We start from the raw sequence: 20,047 nt of genomic DNA, 5'->3' as shown, positions 1-20,047 counted from the left end.
AAAGAGTCGCGGCATGATGATGCGTTGGAAAACACGACAACAAGAACGCTGATTTTTGAAAACGCAAGCCAAGAAAATTCATGCCATCATCGGACCATACCTGGATGTGACATCCACCACCAAGGAAAGCCCACAGCTCCTTTCCGGCATCCCGCTCTTCTTTTCCTTTGGCGACAAAAGGTCGACCTTCAGACCCCCCGATCTTCCAGCTCTTGTGTGACCAAAATCCATTCAAACGGGAAAAAGGCAAAGACCTGCCAACTTCCATGATGACAGAGCACTACCAGGTAAGGTAGTGGTATCATATGCAAAACAATTTTCGAACCAAAGATGTGAACAGACATTACTTCATCTTCCCCCCACAACTACTCAGACACCGTCAAAGCATCTATTTCTTGCCGAGCAAGCCGCCGACCATGCTCATAGGACCGGAAGCACCCTTCTTCTTCTTCTTGTCGTCGCCGCCTCCAAGCATGTCGCCTAGACCGCCAAGTCCAAGGCCACCAAGCAGCTTGTTGATACCAAGGCCACCTAGCAAGCCGTTGACGAGGCCACCGAGACCCAGACCGTTAAGCAGCTTGCCAACAAGATTGAGTACACCCGTCAACAACAGACCAACAGCAGCGATGATCTGGAAGAGGGGCTCAGTGAGCAGGGCCCAAAGAGGGTTGAGCTTCTTCTTGGCGTGAGGCATATCGGAGATCTTCTTCTTCGCGTTGTCGATGGTAGTGACAACTGTGGTAGTAAGCTCCTTGAGGTTGTCGGCCAACTTGTACTCCTCGGGCGAGGCTTCGCCAGTCTGTTGACGACCCTTGGCTTGGGCAGCGATGCGACCATCGGGGTCCAGACCGCGGAGTGAGCCGTTGCAGTCGTTGAGAATGCGAGAACCCTCCTCGATAAGAGGCTTGACGTTGTTGACAAGCTCCTCTTCGTCGAGCTCGTCGCGAGGTGTGCGATCGGCTTGCTCGATGTACTATGTAGATGTTACTATGCGTTTGATATAAGTCAGTAGGGATGAAACATACCTCAGTAATCTGCTTCATGACAGGCTGGACGCGCTGAAGAGTGTCCTCACAGATGGCGGACATCTTCTTGGCCAGCTCGGAGTCCTCACGACGTTGCCTCTCTTCGTCGGTCTCTTCCTCGTCCTCTTCCTGGATGTTCTCCAAGAGAGTAACCTCACCGACCTTGTTACCATCGTTGTCGACGACGTAGCCGTTGTCATCAATCTCAAGGCCAGCGCAGTGACCAAGGTCACCAGCAGTGAGGCGACCCATAACATCACCGTTCTCGTCACGCACCTCACCCTCCTTGTTGACACGCATGCCAGCCATGGGGTTGATGCGACGCTCCTTCTCCTCGGGCTCCCAGCGCTCAGCCTTGCCGATGACATTGCCGTTCTTGTCGTTGATGTCGCCATCCTCATCGACCTTGTGGCCAACAAGCTTCTTGACATCACCCTCAGTGATGCGACCGATGATGTCGCCAGCGGGTGTCTGGACAGTTCCGTCCTTAACGACAGTTGCCTCGTCAAAGCCAGCGAATGGGCCTTCGGGTCGGTTGTCTGCGCCATGGACAAGCTCACCACGTCCAATGACGTTACCTTCGTTGTCCCAGATCTGGCCCTTACCATCAACCTTCTTGCCAGCGAGGGTAGCCGGATCACCCTCAGCAACGCGACCAATGACTTGGCCACTGGAGTCAACGATGTTGCCGGCCTTGTTAACAGTGCAGCCAGCAAGGGCGGAGAGGTCAACTTCCTCTTCTTCCTCTTCAGACCATGGCTCGGCGTGACCCTTAACATTACCATACTTGTCGATAATGTCACCGTCTTCATCGACTGTGTGACCAACAAGACGCTTGGCGTCACCTTCGGTAAGCTGGCCAACACGGTTGCCGTCGTTGTCTTCAACAAATCCGTCCTTGACAACACGAAGTCCTTCGAATCCGGCGAATGGTCCCTCCTTGCGCTCAGGGCGCTCGTTGGGAGGAATGATATCACAGCGACCGACAACCTTGCCAGTGTCGCCATGAATGAGACCATCGCCGTCAGACTTGCGTCCAGCGAGCTCGGCAGCATTGCCCTCGACAAGCTTTCCGACGGGAATACCTTCGCTGTTGGTAAGGTAACCTTGCTTGTTCAAGGTAAGACCGTCGAGAATCGAAAGGTCGGCAGGCTCCTCATCCTCCTCCTCCTCAAGAGGCTCAGCGTGGCCCTTGACGTTGCCGTACTTGTCAAGAATGTCGCCATCCTCGTCAACAGCCATGCCAACAAGACGCTTAGGGTTGCCCTCAACAATCTGGCCAACTGTGTTGCCATCCTCGTCGGCAACCATGCCGCCTTGAACGACGCGGAGACCCTCGAGACCAGCGAAGATGCCCTCAGGCTTGCTCTCACGCTCGTTCTCGGGGATAAGCTCGCAGCGGCCAATCTGCTTGCCCTTGTCGTTAAAGATGAGACCCTCATCGTTGATCTTGCGGCCTGCAACTTCCTTGGGGTTGCCCTCGACGAGGCGAGCGATTGGCACACCCTCATCTCCGATAACGTTGCCTTGCTTGTTGACAGTCTTGCCATCAAGGATGGACAAGTCCTCAGGCTGCTCCTCTTCAGGAGCCTCCTCCTCGGGCTCTTCGTAGCGCTCGGCGTGACCGACGACTGATCCCTTCTTGTCAAGGATATCGCCATCCTCGTCAACGGCACGGCCGACAAGCTTCTTAGCGTCGCCTTCGACGACCTGGCCGACGCGGTTGCCCTTGTCGTCCTCGACGAAGCCATCCTTGACCACAACAAGGCCATCAAGACCGGCGAAGGGAGCTTCCTCCTCGCCTTCTTCCTGAGGAATGGTCTGGGCGCGGCCAATGACGTTGCCCTTGTTGTCCCAGAACTGGCCTTCGGCATCGCAAGTGGTGCCAGACTTGGACAGTTTCTTCGCGTCACCTTCAGTGAGCTCACCAACGATGTTGCCGTTGGCGTCGACGAGCTTGCCGGACTTGTTGACGGTAAGACCATCAAGGATGGATAGAGGAGGACGACCATCGTCTTGAGCTTCTTCGGCAGCATCCTGAGCATCCTCGGCGGCGTCTTGAGCGTCTTCGGCGGCATCCTCAGCCTCGTCAACTTGCTGCTGGACCATCCTGGACAGAGCCTGGACCTTTCCAATGACGTTTCCGTCCTTGTCAAGAACCTCGCCCTTGTCGTTGATCTTCTTTCCAGCGCACTCCTTAGCGTCACCTTCGATAAGCTCACCGATAGGTTCGCCCTCCTCGTCAAGAACCTGACCCTTCTTGTTGACCTTCAGGCCCTCAAGCTCGTTGATGTCTGGTGTGACTTCAACTTCCTTGACTTCGGGTTCGGGGACTTCGGAAGCCTCAACCATCTTGGGCAGTGCCTTGACCTTGCCAAGGACGTTGCCATCTTTGTCGATAACTTCGCCCTTCTCGTTGATCTTCTTACCGGCACACTTGGCTGGGTCACCCTCGATGAGCTCACCAATGGGTTCACCCTCCTCATCGAGAACTTGACCCTTCTTGTTGACCTTGAAGCCCTCAAGCTCGTCGATCTCAGGGGTGATCTCCTTCATCTCAGGCTCTCCCTCTTCTTGCTCATCTTCTTCATCGCCTTCAAGGGGCTCACCGAGCTGCTCCTTAAGCTCCTTGATGGCGGTGAAAGCGGCCTCTCCAGGAACAACGTCAACCTTGCCAATGACATTGCCGTCCTTGTCGAGGACTTCACCCTTATCGTTGAGCTTCTTGCCAGCGCACTCGCTGAGCTCACCTTCCTTGAGCTCACCAATCTCCTCACCTTCAGAATCAAGGACCTTGCCCTTCTTGTTGACCTTGAGGCCGTCCAAGATTCTGGTGTCGAGAGCACCGGAGGCGGACTCCTTGAGCTTGTCAGCAGCGCCTTCAGCAAGTTCAACCGTGCCGAGAACGTTGCCGTCCTTGTCAACAACCTCGCCCTTGTCGTTGACGGTGAGACCCTTGACGTCTTCGATGTTCTCGAGATCGCCGTCAGCAACGTTGCCAACGACTTCGCCGTCGTCGTTGAGGATTTCTCCCTGCGTGTTGATCTCCATACCCTCGAGGGCCTCAACACCAGGAAGCTCGTCCTCAACATCAGCAGCCTTCTCCTCTGCTGTAGACTTGGCTCCGTCAACAGCATCGGTGACGCCTTCGGTGGCACCACCGTCCTCCTCATCCTCCTCGTCGTCATCTTGCTGGTAAGCAGGGAGGTCGGCGGCTTCAGGTGAAAGCTCTGCCTTGGCGATGACGTTGCCGTCGTCGTCAAGGATCTCGCCGTTCTCATTGAACTCCTTGCCCTGGATCGCGGATGGGTCGCCTTCAACAAGGTGACCGACAAAGTCGCCATCCTCGTTGAGGATTTGACCAGATCGGTCGGCGGTAAGACCCTTCAAGATGCTGATGTTGGGCATCTTGTCGCCAGCCTCACCAGCAGCTTCATTGGCCTGCTCCTCGGCCATCTCGGGTGTGAGTTCGCAGCGGCCGACGAGATCACCATCGTCGTCAAGGATCTCTCCGTTGTCGCCAATGGGGTAGCCAGCGAGGTCCTCGGCATCACCCTCAACGAGACGTCCGACCGTCCTGCCATCCGCATTCTTGATCATGCCATCCTCGTCAACTTCGAGGCCCTTGAGCAGGCTCAGGTCGGGGGTAGCGTCCTCGGCGGCGTCCTTGGCGTCGTCGGTAGCATCCTGAGCCTTGCTCTGAACGTCTTCAGTTGCGTCCTCTGCGGTGCCTTGAGCATCCTCAGTGGCATCTTCAGCGGTGTCCTTCGCGTCGCCAACCTTGGACTCTGCGGTGTCCTTGGCAGACTTAGCGGTATCTTGAGCGCCCTCAGCGGTGTCTTCCGCAGTTTCCTGCGCATCTTCCGCTGTCTCCTGAGCGCCCTCCTGAATGTCGTTGCCGGCATCTTGAGCAGCTCCTTGTGGGTCCTGCTTAGCCTTACCAGCGAGGTTCGATGCGCGGCCAGCGAGACCGCGAGCACCGCTCAATGCACCGCCACCAGCCTGCTTGCCGGTGTCAGCGGCCTTGCTGGCAGTCTCTGTTGCATCGTCTTCTGTGTTTTCGGCAGTGTCCTCGGCGGTGTCTTCTGCGTCGTCTCCAGCCTTGTGTGTAGCGTCGTCGTCATCTTCCTCATCGGCGTCGTTGTCGTCGTCGATTGGCTTGGGGTCGGCCTGCTCGAGTTCATCACCAGCTTGTGAGACCTTGCCGGTAGTATCCTCAGCAGCCTCTTCCGCCTTGCCCTTGGTGTCTTGGGCAGCTTCCTCACCCTTCTGCTTGGTGTCTTCGGCGGTGCCTTGCGCTTGGTTCTTTGCGTCCTCGGCCTTCTCCTGTCCTTGTTGCTTCAAATCCTCTGCTTGCTCGGGCATATCGGGGGTGGGGGCGTCCTCCGATTTGCCTTGCTGAGGCTTGTTCAACTTGGGGGCAGATGATTGCGGCTTGCGTCCGAGCTTGGTAGGGGTGCGGGGGGTGTCACCCTTTCCTGCTGCTGGGGAAGGCATGTTGTTGTATAGAACGCTCGAGACGTTATACGAGTTATCGTGTCCGTGATGCACTGTGTATGATGATGTGCTGTAGGAAGTAGCGCGGTGATGGCTGCTTCCTGACTTATTGCTTGATATAGAGTGAGAGCGTGTGGAACGGGGGGAATTCCTATTAGGTGTTGGGGGGAAAGAGTAGTAGGAGTAGTTGTGGGAGGATGAATTGTCTGTCATATATCAATTGACGAATGGTTCGTCTTTGTATGGAAAGAAAAGTTGGAAGGATCACAGAGAAGCAGGCATTTATGATACCACGTCTCATCAGTGAGCATGCTGGAACAGATGACGTCGAATACTGGCCTCCTTGAGCCAGAGCTTGCGCCTCAGTTGTGGAGAGGCATGGTAAACCTGCTTTGGCGCCATACTGCGTGCAACGAACGAGAGGAGTATTGCGTCACACTACTCACAAGCTCCAGCCTCGAGCGGGGCGTCAGCACATCCTTGTTGAATGGCCTCCACTCAGCGTGGTGAGACAAAGCGGGTAGCTGCTGCAGCAGGGGTGGGAGCGGCCTGTGGCTGGAAACGGGATGGTTTGGCATCGTCGATGAACCGCGGAGAGCGGACTGCTGCCAGGGTAGAAGTTGAATTGCCCCAGGAAGTGGAGCTGAAACACCTTAGCCAAGAAAATTGACGATGGTACTCTTTGCACTGGACGGCTCTAGTCACTGCAAGAGTAAACCAATGGCATGCATGAAGAGAGGTTTGGCAGACTGGCCTCATCTCTACCAGGCCAATGCCGGGCTGTAGATGCCCCGAAGCAAGTCAATATGCAGTACGCTGGTGAAATAAAAGCACACAGAGTCCAGGCCCGATCGGCAACGCTGTGGCTGCCTTTCTTGTGGATCGGGTACAAGATCCCTGGCGGGAATGATGCCCCTCCTATCAAAAGGGTGCATGCAGCAGGATGGAAGAGCAAGTCGTGCCGTGTGTCCAAGCAGGTTGCAGCGACGCGTATGATATTGTCGAACTACTGACGTCACAGCGTCGGGAGCTCCCCTGCTCAAACGTCGCTTAGCACAGCTATAGCTCCCTTTTGGCGGCCGATCGCTGCACGCTACCAAACCTCGGTACCACTATCGTGAGCAACACGAGCTTGAGGCGCGACATGGCATGGGAAAGAAAGGAGACCCTGCGTTACTGCGGCTGGGAGATCAGGAACGACGGTATTCGGCACAGAGCATCCGAAAAGTATCACGTCCGGACGTTCCTATGTTGGCTGGAGCTGGAAGAGCTCCCACCACGCCGTGTCTCGATACGATGAACGGCGGGGCTCCAGCGCAACGGTCGGGACGTTGGCCGCTTCCCAATTGCGAGTGACACCACGCACCGCTAATAGGCTGCAGGCGAACTCTAAATTACCATGGTAGCTAACGTCCGGGGATTCTATTGACACCAAAAGTCCGTCTATACACACAACGTGTTCTCGATGAGGACTACCTGTGTAGCGGCCTCGATCCAGACACCTCCGTCGTACCCATAATTCTGTTTGCGCCACAGCTGCACAAGCAATTCTGCGCAGACGCACGATCGATCAATTCAGCTCAGGTACCCCTATCTCGCAATTTGCCGAGTCATGCTCGAATAACAGGCTGCAACAGCAACACACATTTCGTAACCAAAAAAGAAAGATGGAAATCTGGGTCCGTGACGACGCGTATGATGTCAGTCGCCGCCGTTCGTAAGAATGATGGCGGCACGGAACGGGGTCCGGAGGCTTGGAAAGCGAGCGAGTCAAGACATTACCTGTTTTCTGGTTCCTGGATTTAACGTTTTCGATCCAAGTACATTGATCGCGCGCCATCACGATGATCTAGCAATGACACCACGCGAACAAGGTAGATCTACAGTCCTTAGGGAAGGTGTTTATTCTACAACCTCAACTTCACTAGCTATACTTGGTCAATCGACGATGGGTATATCGTAGGTACGTAAAAATAAGCTACAGGCAGATAAGTGGCAGGTAGGTATGGGGTCATGCAGGAACAGTAGCAGCCCGCTTTGTAGCCCGCTTCGCGTCCAGCCGCTCATGATGCAGGGGCAGAGTCCCGATGCCCATCAGGCGGAATACCATCTTCGACGTCTTCTCCTGACTTGGATATCCACTTCTTCCTCTTCTGCTTGGCGGCCTCTCGTTCTTTGGGTGTCAGGTCGTCGTTCTCACCACCGCCTCGACTAAGCCTTTTCCATAGTCGCCGACCGAAACTAGTCTGCTTCTTCTCTGCCTCTTTCCTTTCCGCCTCTTGCGCAAGTAGTTGCCGCTCTTTCTGTGCGCTTTCGCTCTTGTCCTTCTGCTCTTCGATTTGACGTTCATATTCTTCTGGGTGTACAACCTTCGTCTCTGCCTCCTTAACGTGCTCAACTCCATGCTTGAACTTTTTGCGTGTCTTGACATAAGCTTCGAGACCGACGAGTACGGCATACGATCGGGATATGGAGACGCGGGACATGTCCACTCCATTCTCCTTCATCGAATGCACGAATGCACGAAAGTTCTTCGTAGGAGGTCTGTAGTGGCCAGACAGGGGGGAGAGGCGCCTTAGCTGGCCATCCTTGACTTTGATCAAACCCGCGGCAGAAATGCGGGCCCCATGTAGAAAAGAGCTGTGCTGGAAGGCACCCGATTGCTTGATTCCGACGTACAGGCGGAAAGACGTGTCGGCTACCTATGCTAGGTTAGTACGTTTGGCTGGAGCAAGGAGTACAGCACATCTTACGAAGATCCACGAGTTCGGTTTTACCGAACTTCGCAGTAGGTGATTTAGAATAGTCGCGGCTGACACATGTTTGAGTTTCGAGATGCCCTTAGCCTTGTCGAGATCCTCATTGACATAGTGTTCTGCCTCCGCGTCGCTCTCCGAGATTGACGAGCTTGAGCTCACCGAAATCATCGAACTTCGTCGTAGGGTCTTACTTTGTCCAGAGTGGAGTTTGGCCTTCGGACCATAGGCGGGGGTATCGTCGTCGGCTGGTACAATACCATTGACACTGTCTTTGTAATCCATAGATGTGTTGAGCCGTTCGCCGTTCTTCGCCCAGCTCAACCGTCCTTCGTCGTCGATGGTAACCAGGTAATTTTGGCGCTCCTCTCGCGATAGATAGCGCACCCTCTCTGTGTCCAACCTCTCTCTGGAGACAGTTGGATGCTCGAAGTGTCTGCCTTCGCCATTGTCTAGCCAGTAGAAGAAGTTCTCATGCGTGTCTGCTCTCTTCCACTGGTCGTGGTAAGCCCTTAGATTACTGCCATAGCGATGCTTCTGGTCAACCATTTCCAAGAAGTACTGGAGATCCATCATCTTGGCTGTCTTCTCACGCTCGGCCTTTGACTCGTTCTGCTTCCGCCGCTGTTCAGTGTGGTTCTCGGGCGCATCCTCGTCATCCGTGGGCGAGACATCGTAGGGATCGTCGGCTCCTGCTCGCCGCGCTATCTCGCCTACACGCTTCCACTTCTCGCGCGCTGCCGTCGAGTTGGCTCGTGAACGTTCCTCGGGTGTGGTGAGGCTCTCGCGCAAAGCCGCCTCTTCCGCGCGCGGCTTGGGTCTCGTCGCATTACGCCATTTCGCTTTAGAGGTTTAGCTTAGGCGCAGTAGATATCGGGGTAGACTGCTGACCATCACGTATAGCCTGGTACCATTAGTTGCATGTCTTCTGATGTATGGCAAACGTCTCGGACCTCTGCCCAACGTGCGCTAGCATCTAGGCCCATGCCTTGAAGCTGCCTACGCTCTCGATAGCCGCGATAGTTGCGCTGGATCATCTGCGCGGCTTGCTTTTGCTCATCCGAACCCGTGTCTGACTTGCGACCCGCGACATCTTGGGCGCTGACCATTCTGGCGGAGTAAACCTATATGTGGCGCAGGACATCGGTGCAGGTACACAGTAGAGGTGGGTGTTGAGGCTTGACGGCGGGATTTTGGTGGGGCTAGTGAGCTATTCATCCTGGCTTTTCGGCTTTTCGGCAGCGGCCGCGTCATCGCGCAGCGGACAAACACCAAGACCTTTTGCCAACGGCTATACTGCAGCGGACACTGTTGTCAAACCAACCTTCTGCATTCTTCAAACTCGTTTTACTATGCAGCCATCCGGATCAACGAACCAACAAGCCCAGTTTGTCAAGTAAGTTAGACTTGTGCACATCAGCTGGCATATTACCCATCCACCGCTACTCAGGGCCGCTTCCGTCATCGCATTCGTTCGGATCCCTTGCTTGCTTTTATCCTCAACCTCCCAAACTAATCAATCCTTATCAATACGTCTCCTGACTATTAGCACATCGACATGGATTCAGGTCAGTGGAGCTACAGAGATTGTCTCAAATGCTAGTGAACTGTGTGACGATGTTGCATTGCAGTAGGAAGATCCGAAGTTCAAACACATCAGCAAATGTAGCGTGATCGAGGCGCATAGTCTCAACACCGTCGAACTAGTACCGGAAGACATCGATCAAGAAGATATCTCCGATGACGACGAAGGGGAGAACCGATCACTTTTGCAGGACAATGCCGATTTCCATTTCGATTCTAAAGAGGATTCTGTCTACGGGTACGATTCATGACCCGTCCGCGATCGTAGCCAGAGCGATGTCTAGATCCCTAAACTCTCCCTAGAAGATGGGTTGGCGGCAGGATCTAGCTTTGCAGCTGGAGATGATGCATTTGATGCGTACATGAAAGAGAAAGTCATGGACGGTGCATGTGAGGAGTTGGGTATAGCAAGCGATTTAGGTGACAATGAGGAAGCAACCAAACGGAAGCGTGATAAGCAGGCTGATTTTGGGGATGGTATGGACAATGATGTGGGCCCTGGTGGTGAAGGAGGCGAGTACAAACGGCAATGATTTGTAGATGTAATGCATGTAGGCAAAATCATTCTTCCTTTCTAGTCCTCACTTATTGTGTGGTCAATCATCACCTCTTGAGCAAAGACATGTCGAGCTTGATAGGACGCTGCATCATGTTGTAAATTTCTCACAATTTTAATTGAAAGTTAAAAATTGTTTTGCTCCATACGTTTGGCCTTTTCTAACCCGAACGTTATAGTGCCATCACTCACTTGCGTTGTCACAGTAGCTGTCTGCGGTACTTATGGAAAGAGCAAATCGCAGAATATGCGAACTCGTAAGCGGCATCTAGTTCATCTTCAGGGAAATGTTCCGTTGGATATGAGATTTGCCTTGGGTTTTCACCTGGTCCAGGAAAGAACTGCTGTCAGTGTCGTCTGATCTCACCGTTTGCTCCTGTACTTTGCTTCCATACAGCGGCGTCACCACCAATATAAGACACTACTACCTCACTTCTTCTCTCTACACTTTCAGCCCACCACTTCTTTCACTCAAGCATCACCTACAACCTCACCTCTATCAGCCATCATGAGCGACATTCTCAGCGAGAAGACGACTTCGGACGTTAGCAGCGATGCCACCACATCGTCCCAGCGATTTCAGGACCAACTGGAGTATGTACTGAAGAAGCTGAAGACGGATCCAGGCAGCATCACGGCGGACGAGGCTCGCATTCTGACTGAGAACGTCGCTAAGCCTGACGACAGAGCGGTCCGCATTATCTCTGCCGTCGAATCCTTAGCTATTGCTAACAAGGTGTGCAATATCAGGGACCCAGTCACGATCAGGCCCCTCATCGTTCCCTGCTGATGGCCGCCAAGGACCTGCATGCCGCTATGGACGGCAGCTCTGAGGAAGCAACTACCGAGATACTTCGTGTTGCTCAGAGCATTGTTAGTAGTAAGTCCATGAGCCTACTACATGCCCACCCAACTGGCCTTGAGCTGAGTGTTGAGACATACACTGACAACGCCACAGAACTACAAAAGGCCGTCGGTCATACCAACGCTCCCCATCCCGAAGTCGAGGCTGAGCTCCAAGAGGAAATCGCTAAGATCGAACACAAAATCGCGCAAGGCACTGTCACCAAGACCGAGGCTGACCATCTCCATTCCCTCGAAGCTCGTGCCCATGGTCATACCGAGAAAGGGGGTATCGCCGCTGCAGCTCAGTCTGTCGTAGCTAAACGTGAGCGTCAACTGTCACTGAGCAGCGGATCTGGATCCGTTTCGAGTCCCATCCATGGGCGATCCCGGGCCAACAGCAGAAACTTCACATCGCCTCAGCAGCAATTCTGTCAAGAGAGGTTGAACGAGTTTCACCATGCAGATATGGCTATCAGGCCCAAGACCGAGGCAGAAATTGCAACCAAATCAGGGACCGACAAGCCACACTCTCTCGAAGTTCGTACTAACGGCGGCACTGCGAAGAGCGACACTTCAGCAAGGCGTGGTTCAGTCGCCAGCAGCAGACGTTCTCGTACCAATAGCAAGAGCATTACCTCACCTGAAGAGCAATTTCGCCATACCAAGGATGAGAACGGATGCGACACGGAGGCGTTTATCAGGCCCAAGACTGAGAAGGGCACCGTTAGCCATACTGATACCGACACTCTTCACTCTCGCGACGTGCGCTCCCTTGGCCACACTGGGACTCGCAGCCTTAGTGCCACTGCGCAGTCATTCATCTCGCGTAGAGCACAAGAGTCTCTCGGTAACGTTTCCAAATCTTCTAGGACGGAGCACCGCAAAGAACATTCCCAACTCGACAAGGATATCCAAGAGGTTGATGAGGAGTTGGACAACAGCAAAAAGGAAGCCTGCAAGAAGCATCTCGTGAACAAGGGCCATGACTGTGTCGATGAGAGCAATGACCTTCAGCTAGAAGACGGCGAGATCTGTTCCCGCTGCGGCTACACCAACTGAGTGGCTTGGTAAGAGTGACCACGGATCTCGGTAAAATACCTGGGAAGATGGAGAAAGAAGGGGTATTAGAGATGGACTCTAACGAAATATTGTCAAATGGCATACGAACCTGTATACATAATTGAGCCGTCTGCAGGACACCCAAATGAACCATATCTACCTTCTTCCTTACAAAAACCCGTATTCAGGTTTCATCTCCTACTCTGCAAACGTGAAGCAAACATGAAAAAACATCCATGGTATCAATTCTTACGAACCTACTCAAAGAAACCTTTACTGACCATTCCAAGCCGCTAAATGCACGATAAGGCCTCGTCGGTTTCTGAACACTATCCTTACGCCCAATGCAACCCACTCACTTAATTTCCGTCTTGGACATGAGGTCCGCCAAATCATCAACCTTCTTATCCTTCTCCTGTGGCACATTGCTCTCCTCGGCCTTGGTATCCTCGACAATCTGTCTCGCAGCCTTCTCCTCGACCTCGACACCCTCCTCGTCGTCATCAGCATCGCCGCGCTTCTCCTCCGCGTCACTCTCCTCTTCATCTTCGTCTTCGCTCTCCAACTCATCTAGCTCGTCCAGACCCCAGTACTCCTCATCGTCCTCGTGCTCACCAGACGCCTCTTTCCGCTCATCGAGCACACCGCGGAGCTTCTCGATACTAGGGTCCTCCTCGTCGAACTTGTTGCCATTTATTTCCACACGACGGAGAGCAGGAAGGGCGGACGAAGAGGCAGAAGCCAGGCCAGCAAGGCCCTTGGCGTTGATATCGTTGAATTGGAGGCGGAGGACTTCAACTTTCTTGTTCTTGCCCTTCTCCAGCGCGGCGGCGAGCGCAACGCCTCCGCGTCCGCTGAGGAGACAGTCGCCTACGCCAAGCTCACGGAGCTCGGTCCAGTTTCCGACGGCTTTGCTCAGGGCATTTGCGCCCATGGCTGTGAATGTGTTGTCTTGGAGATCGAGCGTGTCTAGTTTAGACAGGTGTGCGAGACCGTTGGTGATGAGGTGTGAGATACCCTCCTGACGAATGCCGTTCTGTGTCATCTTGATGGTCTTGACGCCACTATTGGCGGCATATGCTTTTGCCCATGCGGCCATGCTGCCGTTCTCCAGACGGTTGCGACCGCAGATTACGAGCTCCAGGTCTGGGACTTCTTTGCCATCCTTCCGTGCTGCCTCCTTCTTGGCGGCGAGCGCGGTGAGTGCATCGGCGACGAGAACACCGGCTGCGGGTCCGAGACCGTTGTTGTTTAGGTAGAGGTAGCGTAGTGGGGTGTGTTGCGACAGGAAGTCTACGAGCGGGGCAACGGTGTTGAGGCCAAACGCGTTGTCCGAAAGATCGACGGTGTGGAGGTTTGGCAGGGTGAGGAGGGAGGTGAGGAGGTGCGATAGCGCAGGCGGGATCTCAGAGAGGAGACGCGAGGTGAAGATGTCGGCGAGGTTTGCGACCTGGAGATTGGGTCAGTCCCTTTTTTGACATCGCATCGCGGCCAAGCGGGGTTGTAAATATTACCTGTAGACTCTTCTTGCCCTCCAAGACCTTAGCAAGAGCCTCACTGGCTCCGATGCCCAATGTGTTGCCCAAGAACTTGATCTCCTCTACATCGTTGTTGCTCTTCAGGTCCTGGATGTGTGGCTCAATATCCTCCGCGGTGGTGAGTTTCAGGCCCTTGCCCTCAATCGAGAAGATCTTTGCTCCAACCATGTTCTTCACAGGCCCTTTTTGCAAGTAGTACTAGTAATAGTCTCAAGTGTAAACAACAAGATAGCAACAGGGGGGGGGCGAAAGGACTCGTTTATAGTGCGTGTGACTCGTGGGTCGCAATTGTTTTGGCGTCGTAGTGGGGTTTGGTTCATTGTCTAGACCCCTGTCGCCTGCAGGGTTAGTCTCAGCCACATGCCACATACCTGTGGCGTATGCCGCGGGAGTGTGCGGCAAGATCAGTGGCTGTTGAGCCGATGACATGCTCGGCGACTTTTGCGATGGATTGCTAATCACCTTCAATTCACCACCACCACACAGACAGCCAGCATGTCTTCAGGTAAGCTTCTGGGCTAGACGATGGTATTGATGCGACGCAGAAGGGCTAATTGATGGGATTGTAGCACCACCAACCGCCGCCAACATGGGCTCAGACCTCAAGGACACTGCTGCGCCGGCGAAAGTCAAGCCATGCTGTGAGTGACGCCCCCATATGAAGTGTATGCGAGACATGTGCTGACTTCATGCGCCACATTTTAGGTGTCTGCACCGATCAAAAGGCCAAGCGCGACGAATGCATGCTCTTCTCCACATCGAACGACCCCCAAAAAGAGTGCTTCACTCTAGTCGACGATTACAAGAGATGTATGGCTGGATATGGCTTCAAGATATAACACACTGGGCAACGTCAGTGTATACGACATGTACAACACAAATGCATATGGGTGGCGTTGTGCACTAGAGGCTTTTCTGTATTGGCTGTACAATATTTGAGGAATGGGGAACCGAAATCTTCCCTCCAAAATCTACCTGGGTATCTTGAATAAGTGCTGAAGTGCGACAACGAATAATTGCCAACTGCCAAACTTTACTGCGTCTTGTCTTTTACTCCTCCAAACAACTCACTCTTGACTACAAGTCGCCACAAGCACCAGAGATAGCAAAGGCCGAAGCCGCCTGTTCCAACAATCGCATTCGCCACAACCCAGAGATCCGGTTTGTCAGTTGGTGGAGGATAGAATGCCTCTGCAATGTGCCATGCAACCATGGCCACATAGACATTGAGGTGAAGGATCTTGTTGAAAATGCTCAGCCCACTTCGGCTGTCTCCCTGGAAGGTGGTGAAAGAGATTGGTGGAAGACCAAGAAGATAGGCCCACAAGAGTGAGATGACAAAGTATGGGACTCGCAAATCATCTCTCTTGAGCAACGGGAACATGGTCCAAACGCCGAGCATGTTCGCAAGACCGACCCACGCGCGAGTGGAGGGTAGTAAGCCGTCTTTTCCGCTGAGAAGTAGCGTCATTGGCAACAAAGGAAGCAACACATTCTTCTCGTGTACCTGGTATGAGCAGAGAAAGAATCCCCAGGAGACGGCTGCGAAAGCGAGTGGAAGGAGCTGCTTCTTGGGCTTGATAAAGATGATTATGCACGGCGGAAGGATAGCAGCGGAGGTGGCAAGTAGCGCGAGTCGCTGAAGCAATTCAATCGGGTATCGGTTGAGCTTATGGAACGTGTGGATCGTGCACCAGATGTTCGCAACTTTGTCTTCGAACAGTCCCCGAGAGAAGGGGAATATGCGATGAATCGACTGCCCCATCTCCAGAACATAGGGAAAGTACCATGCGTTCATATCCCATGGTGTCATGAACCATCTCAGATTCAAAAGTGGTGGTAATTCGAGGGGAGCGTGGTTGAAGCCAGTATAGACATCGTATGAGACACCCATCAGAAATGGGAGGTACAGCACAGTGAACGCGGCCACAGTTGTCAGCGCAATTGCGAGGAACCGCACGATGTTGGTCTTGGGGAAAAGGCAGATGCCCAGCAGGTATGCGAACACCGCAGGCGCATAGAACAAGGCCATCTGTTTGAAACCAAGCGCGCCAACGAAGAAGACGCACCCCCACAGTGGTCTTCCAGCGATCATGCTCGAAAGTGTTGCAACTGCAAAGCCAAGCATGACGGTGTTGTATTGGAAGTGCCCGTGGTCGATCAATATGGTGCCCGGTTGCATCAGGATAGCCACCAGCGCAATTGACGACTCCCAGATATTGACCCCTTCTAGTCGCGAATATCGGCGGAGGAAGATGACTATCGCGGGAACGCAGATGAGGTATTCGGATACGAAAACAGTGGCTCGCATGTATATCTTGAGGGAGGGGTCATCGAGAGCTCGCGACTCATCAAGAGCGAACCATTTTGGATTGATAGCAGAGCCACTACAATGGTCAGTACCAAGGTTCAACATACAATATTTCCACATACATGACGCCCAAGATCCAGCTGTGATATGCCGTGAGAGGCGGGTAATCCAGCCCCCACCATTGCAAGTCGTAAAAGTACCATTTCGACACGGGTAGATGTTTTGTAATCTCCATCCAATGTCGCTGAGCTTCAAAATCACCGTGCATTGGCGGTGATTGGTATCCAGAGTAGCCCCACAAGCTGACAGTCCATCTGAATAGGCCGACTACCATTAGAATGAGGGGTATCGTGATCCATTGCGAGACGGTGCCTTTCGCTGGCCAGAGGAACGCGACGAGAGGGAATGCGGGCTTCCGTGCATTGGTAGACTGGTCGAGATCGAGTGTACCGTGAGCGACCTGGGCGAGAGAGCCTTCTTCAATCTTTCGCCGCCGTCGCGGCTTGTGAGCTGCTGGAGATGCCATGTTGGAGCTACCCAAGTGAGCTTGGAGAGGGTCTGGACGGATTCGAGGAACGTGGCGGATCGATTTACGCGTTACCGCATCCGAGCTAGCCGCTGCCCTGCATTTTGAGCCCTGCTGCGAAGAGTTCTATCCCCAGCCATCGTCCGACAATGCACCGGCATACAAAGGAATTTCTGCCTGGAAAGTGTCTTTCTGAACTTACCGTTTAGGTTCTGTTGATTCCATTGAACTACTTGTATGCACATCACGTCTCAATCGGGTCGACATGGTCTAGGTGTCGCTCCAAAAAGATGCATACACCGAAGCGTGACAAAGCTGCTTTGAGTGCGACCCCGACAACCCAGTAGACAGCCTCGGTACACATACTCTCTAAGATTTGTTGTATCCGCTGCCTGTTTAGACTATTGGGTACTCTTAATGTGAACTTGTGGATAGAAGATTTTACCTGGTTTGAAAGATCAAATCAGGTGATGGATTCTGCCAGCCACGAAATTCCTAGTATTATCACCAAGGGCTTACCGTGACTTGTCCACATTCTCAATGAAAAAAAGCATCCAGAGACCCTTAAGTCTTTACCTCAAGGGTATACCGCCGTCGCCGTCGCCGTTGGATGGGTTCGCAGTGGGGCGACTGTAGCGTACTTCTGAGAGCGCGTCTCTAGCGCAACACTCGGACCCCGGATCCGCTGAAAAGTTCGATGCTGATCTTTCTGCTACATAAACTGCGCGCTCCCACCCATTTGCTAACCACCACCTACCATCAACCTTCTTCACATTTCTTTTCGAACATTTACCGTTCGAAACATACACTGAGGGCTTTCGCGATTCTCAAGTGGGCTACTGAGGGCAACATCCAGTACCAGATCAATATACAAGTCAGTGGGCAACGTTTGGCTTTTCCTTAACACACATTACAGAGGGCACGTCTGTCGCTCGCCAGGGCACGACAAGATCATCCTGAGGGCTTTTTGCTACTATGAGGGTTAATCTTCCGGCTTCTCGGCTTTTGCGGGAACGCGCTGCCTTGAGGCTCGGTTTTCTGTGGGCTCTTGTGGGCTTTCCGTGGGCTTGAGGGATATCCGCTTCGTGTGGTCTCGAGAGATACCAGTGGGCTTTTCGCAATTTGAGACAATCAGACCAAGCAGGCTGGCGCACATGACAACCTTTGGGTGTCAGCGCCCGAGCGACGGCGTCATTGCCGTCGACTCCTCTCTTTCCTTTTTCTACCACACATCATTGGCGCTTTCGTCGCATGTTTCACAATACTAATACGTTGTAGATCTAGTTACCTATCATCAAAATGGGCAAGACCAAGGTTGCGGACAAGTCGTCCAAGAAGGACAAGAAGTCCGAGGTCGCCGCCGTCAAGGCCGGCCGCGTTACCAAGCCCGCTGCTACTCCCAAGTCGAAGAGCAAGGACATTGCCAAGTCAGTTGCTTCCAACATCAAGGACAAGAAGAAGTCGAAGAAGGCTCCTACCCCAGAGCCTGAGTCTGATTCTTCGTCTGAGAGCGAGAGCGAGAGCGAAGAATCCTCTGAGAGCAGCAGCGAGGAGGAGGTCGTCGAGAAGAAGACTCCTGCCAAGGCTGCTCCTAAGGCCGCTGCTAAGGCCGACTCTGATTCTGACTCGTCCGACAGCAGCGAGGAGGACAGCGACAGTGACAGCAGCGAGGAGGAGAAGCCTGCCCCCAAGGCCAATAGCGTAAAGAAGGCCGCAGCCAAGGCTGAGTCCAGCGACTCCGACAGCGACTCCGACAGCAGCGAGTCTGAGGACGAGAAGCCTGCCGCTAAGGCTGAGGTCAGTTTAGCACTTCAACTCACACGACGTAGACTAACTTTGACAGGCAACCTCCACCTCCGACTCTGACGACTCCTCTGACGACTCTGACGCCGACTCCGACTCCGACGACTCTTCTGCTTCCGAGAGCGAGGAGGCTCCCTCCAAAAAGCGCAAGGCTGAGGAGGCAGCTGCCCCCGCTATCAAGAAGACCAAGACTGAGGAGCCCGCCGCTGAGGAGGGTGTCAAGAACCTCTTCGTTGGCAACATGAGCTGGAACATCGATGAGGACTGGCTCCGCCGCGAGTTCGAGGGCTTCGGTGAGATCGTTGGCTGCCGTGTCATCACTGACCGTGAGACTGGCCGTGCTAAGGGTTTCGGTTACGTCGAGTTCGCCAACGCTGCTGATGCCGCCAAGGCCCAGAAGGAGATGCACGAGTACGAACTTGACGGTCGCCAGCTCAACGTCGACTTCAGCACTCCCCGTGCTAAGCCCGATGCCAACGGTGCCCGTGCCAACAAGTACGGTGACAAGCGCAGCCCCCCCAGCAACACTCTTTTCCTCGGCAACGTTTCATTCGAGTGCTCCAACGAGAGCATCCAGGAGGTTTTCCAAGAGTACGGTAACATCACCCGTGTCTCTCTCCCAACCGACCGTGACACTGGTTCCCTCAAGGGTTTCGGATACGTCGACTTCGGCTCCCAGGAGGAGGCTACCGCCGCTCTTGAGGCTTTGAACGGTCAGGAGATCGGTGGCCGTGCTATCCGTATCGACTACGCTCAACCTCGTGAGGACAACGGTAGCGGCGGCTTCGGTGGTGGCCGTGGCGGTGGTCGCGGTGGACGCGGCGGCGGCCGTGGTGGCTTCGGCGACCGTGGCGGTCGTGGAGGTGGCCGTGGCTTCGGTGGCGGTCGCGGTGGTGGCCGTGGTGGTGCTCGTGGCGGCCGTGGTGGTTCATTCAACCGCGGTGGCTTCGGCGACTTCCAGGGACAAAAGAAGAGCTTCGATTAAGCGTCTTCTAGGACGTTACTTTGCACATCCTTTCGTGTATCTGCTTTGATTATTTCGAAGAGTAAGTAATGGAGCTGCCGTACGATATGATGTGAAATGATCATCGAATCTGGGTTTCGGACCTCTGGGTATGGCGTTCAAGGGTAAAAGTCGTTTGATTAGAGATACTCCAACCACTTGGTCTGATTAGGCTGGTTATGGAGACTTAGTTGTCGATAGTATAACGAATTCATTTAACAGACTTTGATTGAACCTGCTACGTGATGTTGTGATCCGTTTTATAGCCATCAGCATTCTTCCCGTACTACCATGCGCTCGAAGTGACGCCTCTTGTGGTGTCCTCTAGCACTGCTGGCCTCTTCACCCAAGTAAGAACACTTCGCTTATCTACGAACGCCCAGCTCCGTAGCTGTGGTCCTATGTGACACATGGTAGATTGGATCACCGATAGGTGCATCACGTTACATAACATCTTCGCATGTGGGCTTAAAGCTTCCGGTTTAACCAGTCCTCCACTTTAGTGCAGTGATTCTCAAGTTCGTTTAGTCAATTCTTAGGTTT

The 20,047-nt window shown here is 53.7% G+C and overlaps 8 protein-coding genes across 8 annotated transcripts; 4 read left to right on the top strand and 4 right to left on the bottom strand.

Annotated features, from left to right (window-relative positions):
- Nucleotides 1-388: 388 nt before the first annotated feature.
- Nucleotides 389-5,522, bottom strand: GT037_006657 (lea domain-containing protein; the record flags this gene model as incomplete). The annotated part of the gene is made up of 2 exons (XM_038931704.1): nt 389-973; nt 1,026-5,522. The coding sequence occupies 2 exons, from the start codon at nt 5,520-5,522 to the stop codon at nt 389-391; spliced, it is 5,082 nt and encodes a 1,693-aa protein (XP_038785176.1).
- Nucleotides 5,523-5,831: 309 nt separating this feature from the next.
- On the top strand, nt 5,832-6,032 carry GT037_006656 (uncharacterized protein; the record flags this gene model as incomplete). The annotated part of the gene is made up of 1 exon (XM_038931703.1): nt 5,832-6,032. One exon carries the CDS (start codon nt 5,832-5,834, stop codon nt 6,030-6,032), a length of 201 nt encoding a protein of 66 aa, XP_038785175.1.
- Nucleotides 6,033-7,585: 1,553 nt separating this feature from the next.
- GT037_006655 (uncharacterized protein) lies at nt 7,586-9,387 on the bottom strand (the record flags this gene model as incomplete). The annotated part of the gene is made up of 4 exons (XM_038931702.1): nt 7,586-8,224; nt 8,276-9,120; nt 9,170-9,182; nt 9,223-9,387. 4 exons carry the CDS (start codon nt 9,385-9,387, stop codon nt 7,586-7,588), a joined length of 1,662 nt encoding a protein of 553 aa, XP_038785174.1.
- Nucleotides 9,388-10,926: 1,539 nt separating this feature from the next.
- On the top strand, nt 10,927-12,323 carry GT037_006654 (uncharacterized protein; the record flags this gene model as incomplete). The annotated part of the gene is made up of 3 exons (XM_038931701.1): nt 10,927-11,109; nt 11,169-11,298; nt 11,377-12,323. 3 exons carry the CDS (start codon nt 10,927-10,929, stop codon nt 12,321-12,323), a joined length of 1,260 nt encoding a protein of 419 aa, XP_038785173.1.
- Nucleotides 12,324-12,678: 355 nt separating this feature from the next.
- On the bottom strand, nt 12,679-14,029 carry GT037_006653 (ran gtpase activating protein 1; the record flags this gene model as incomplete). Its single annotated transcript, XM_038931700.1, has 2 exons — nt 12,679-13,773; nt 13,838-14,029. 2 exons carry the CDS (start codon nt 14,027-14,029, stop codon nt 12,679-12,681), a joined length of 1,287 nt encoding a protein of 428 aa, XP_038785172.1.
- A 327-nt stretch (nt 14,030-14,356) lies between these two features.
- GT037_006652 (cytochrome c oxidase copper chaperone cox17) lies at nt 14,357-14,700 on the top strand (the record flags this gene model as incomplete). The annotated part of the gene is made up of 3 exons (XM_038931699.1): nt 14,357-14,366; nt 14,431-14,502; nt 14,567-14,700. The coding sequence occupies 3 exons, from the start codon at nt 14,357-14,359 to the stop codon at nt 14,698-14,700; spliced, it is 216 nt and encodes a 71-aa protein (XP_038785171.1).
- A 194-nt stretch (nt 14,701-14,894) lies between these two features.
- Nucleotides 14,895-16,698, bottom strand: GT037_006651 (glycosyltransferase family 57 protein; the record flags this gene model as incomplete). The annotated part of the gene is made up of 2 exons (XM_038931698.1): nt 14,895-16,248; nt 16,295-16,698. The coding sequence occupies 2 exons, from the start codon at nt 16,696-16,698 to the stop codon at nt 14,895-14,897; spliced, it is 1,758 nt and encodes a 585-aa protein (XP_038785170.1).
- A 1,299-nt stretch (nt 16,699-17,997) lies between these two features.
- On the top strand, nt 17,998-19,486 carry GT037_006650 (nuclear localization sequence-binding protein; the record flags this gene model as incomplete). The annotated part of the gene is made up of 2 exons (XM_038931697.1): nt 17,998-18,495; nt 18,542-19,486. 2 exons carry the CDS (start codon nt 17,998-18,000, stop codon nt 19,484-19,486), a joined length of 1,443 nt encoding a protein of 480 aa, XP_038785169.1.
- Between the last annotated feature and the right edge of the window lie 561 nt (nt 19,487-20,047).

The sequence above is a fragment of the Alternaria burnsii genome, assembly GCF_013036055.1.
Source record: "Alternaria burnsii strain CBS107.38 chromosome Unknown 731, whole genome shotgun sequence".
In the NCBI taxonomy this organism is placed as follows: Eukaryota; Fungi; Ascomycota; class Dothideomycetes; order Pleosporales; family Pleosporaceae; genus Alternaria; species Alternaria burnsii.
The sequence above is the reverse complement of the archived record's forward strand: the minus strand, read 5'-3'. Positions and strand labels throughout refer to the sequence as shown.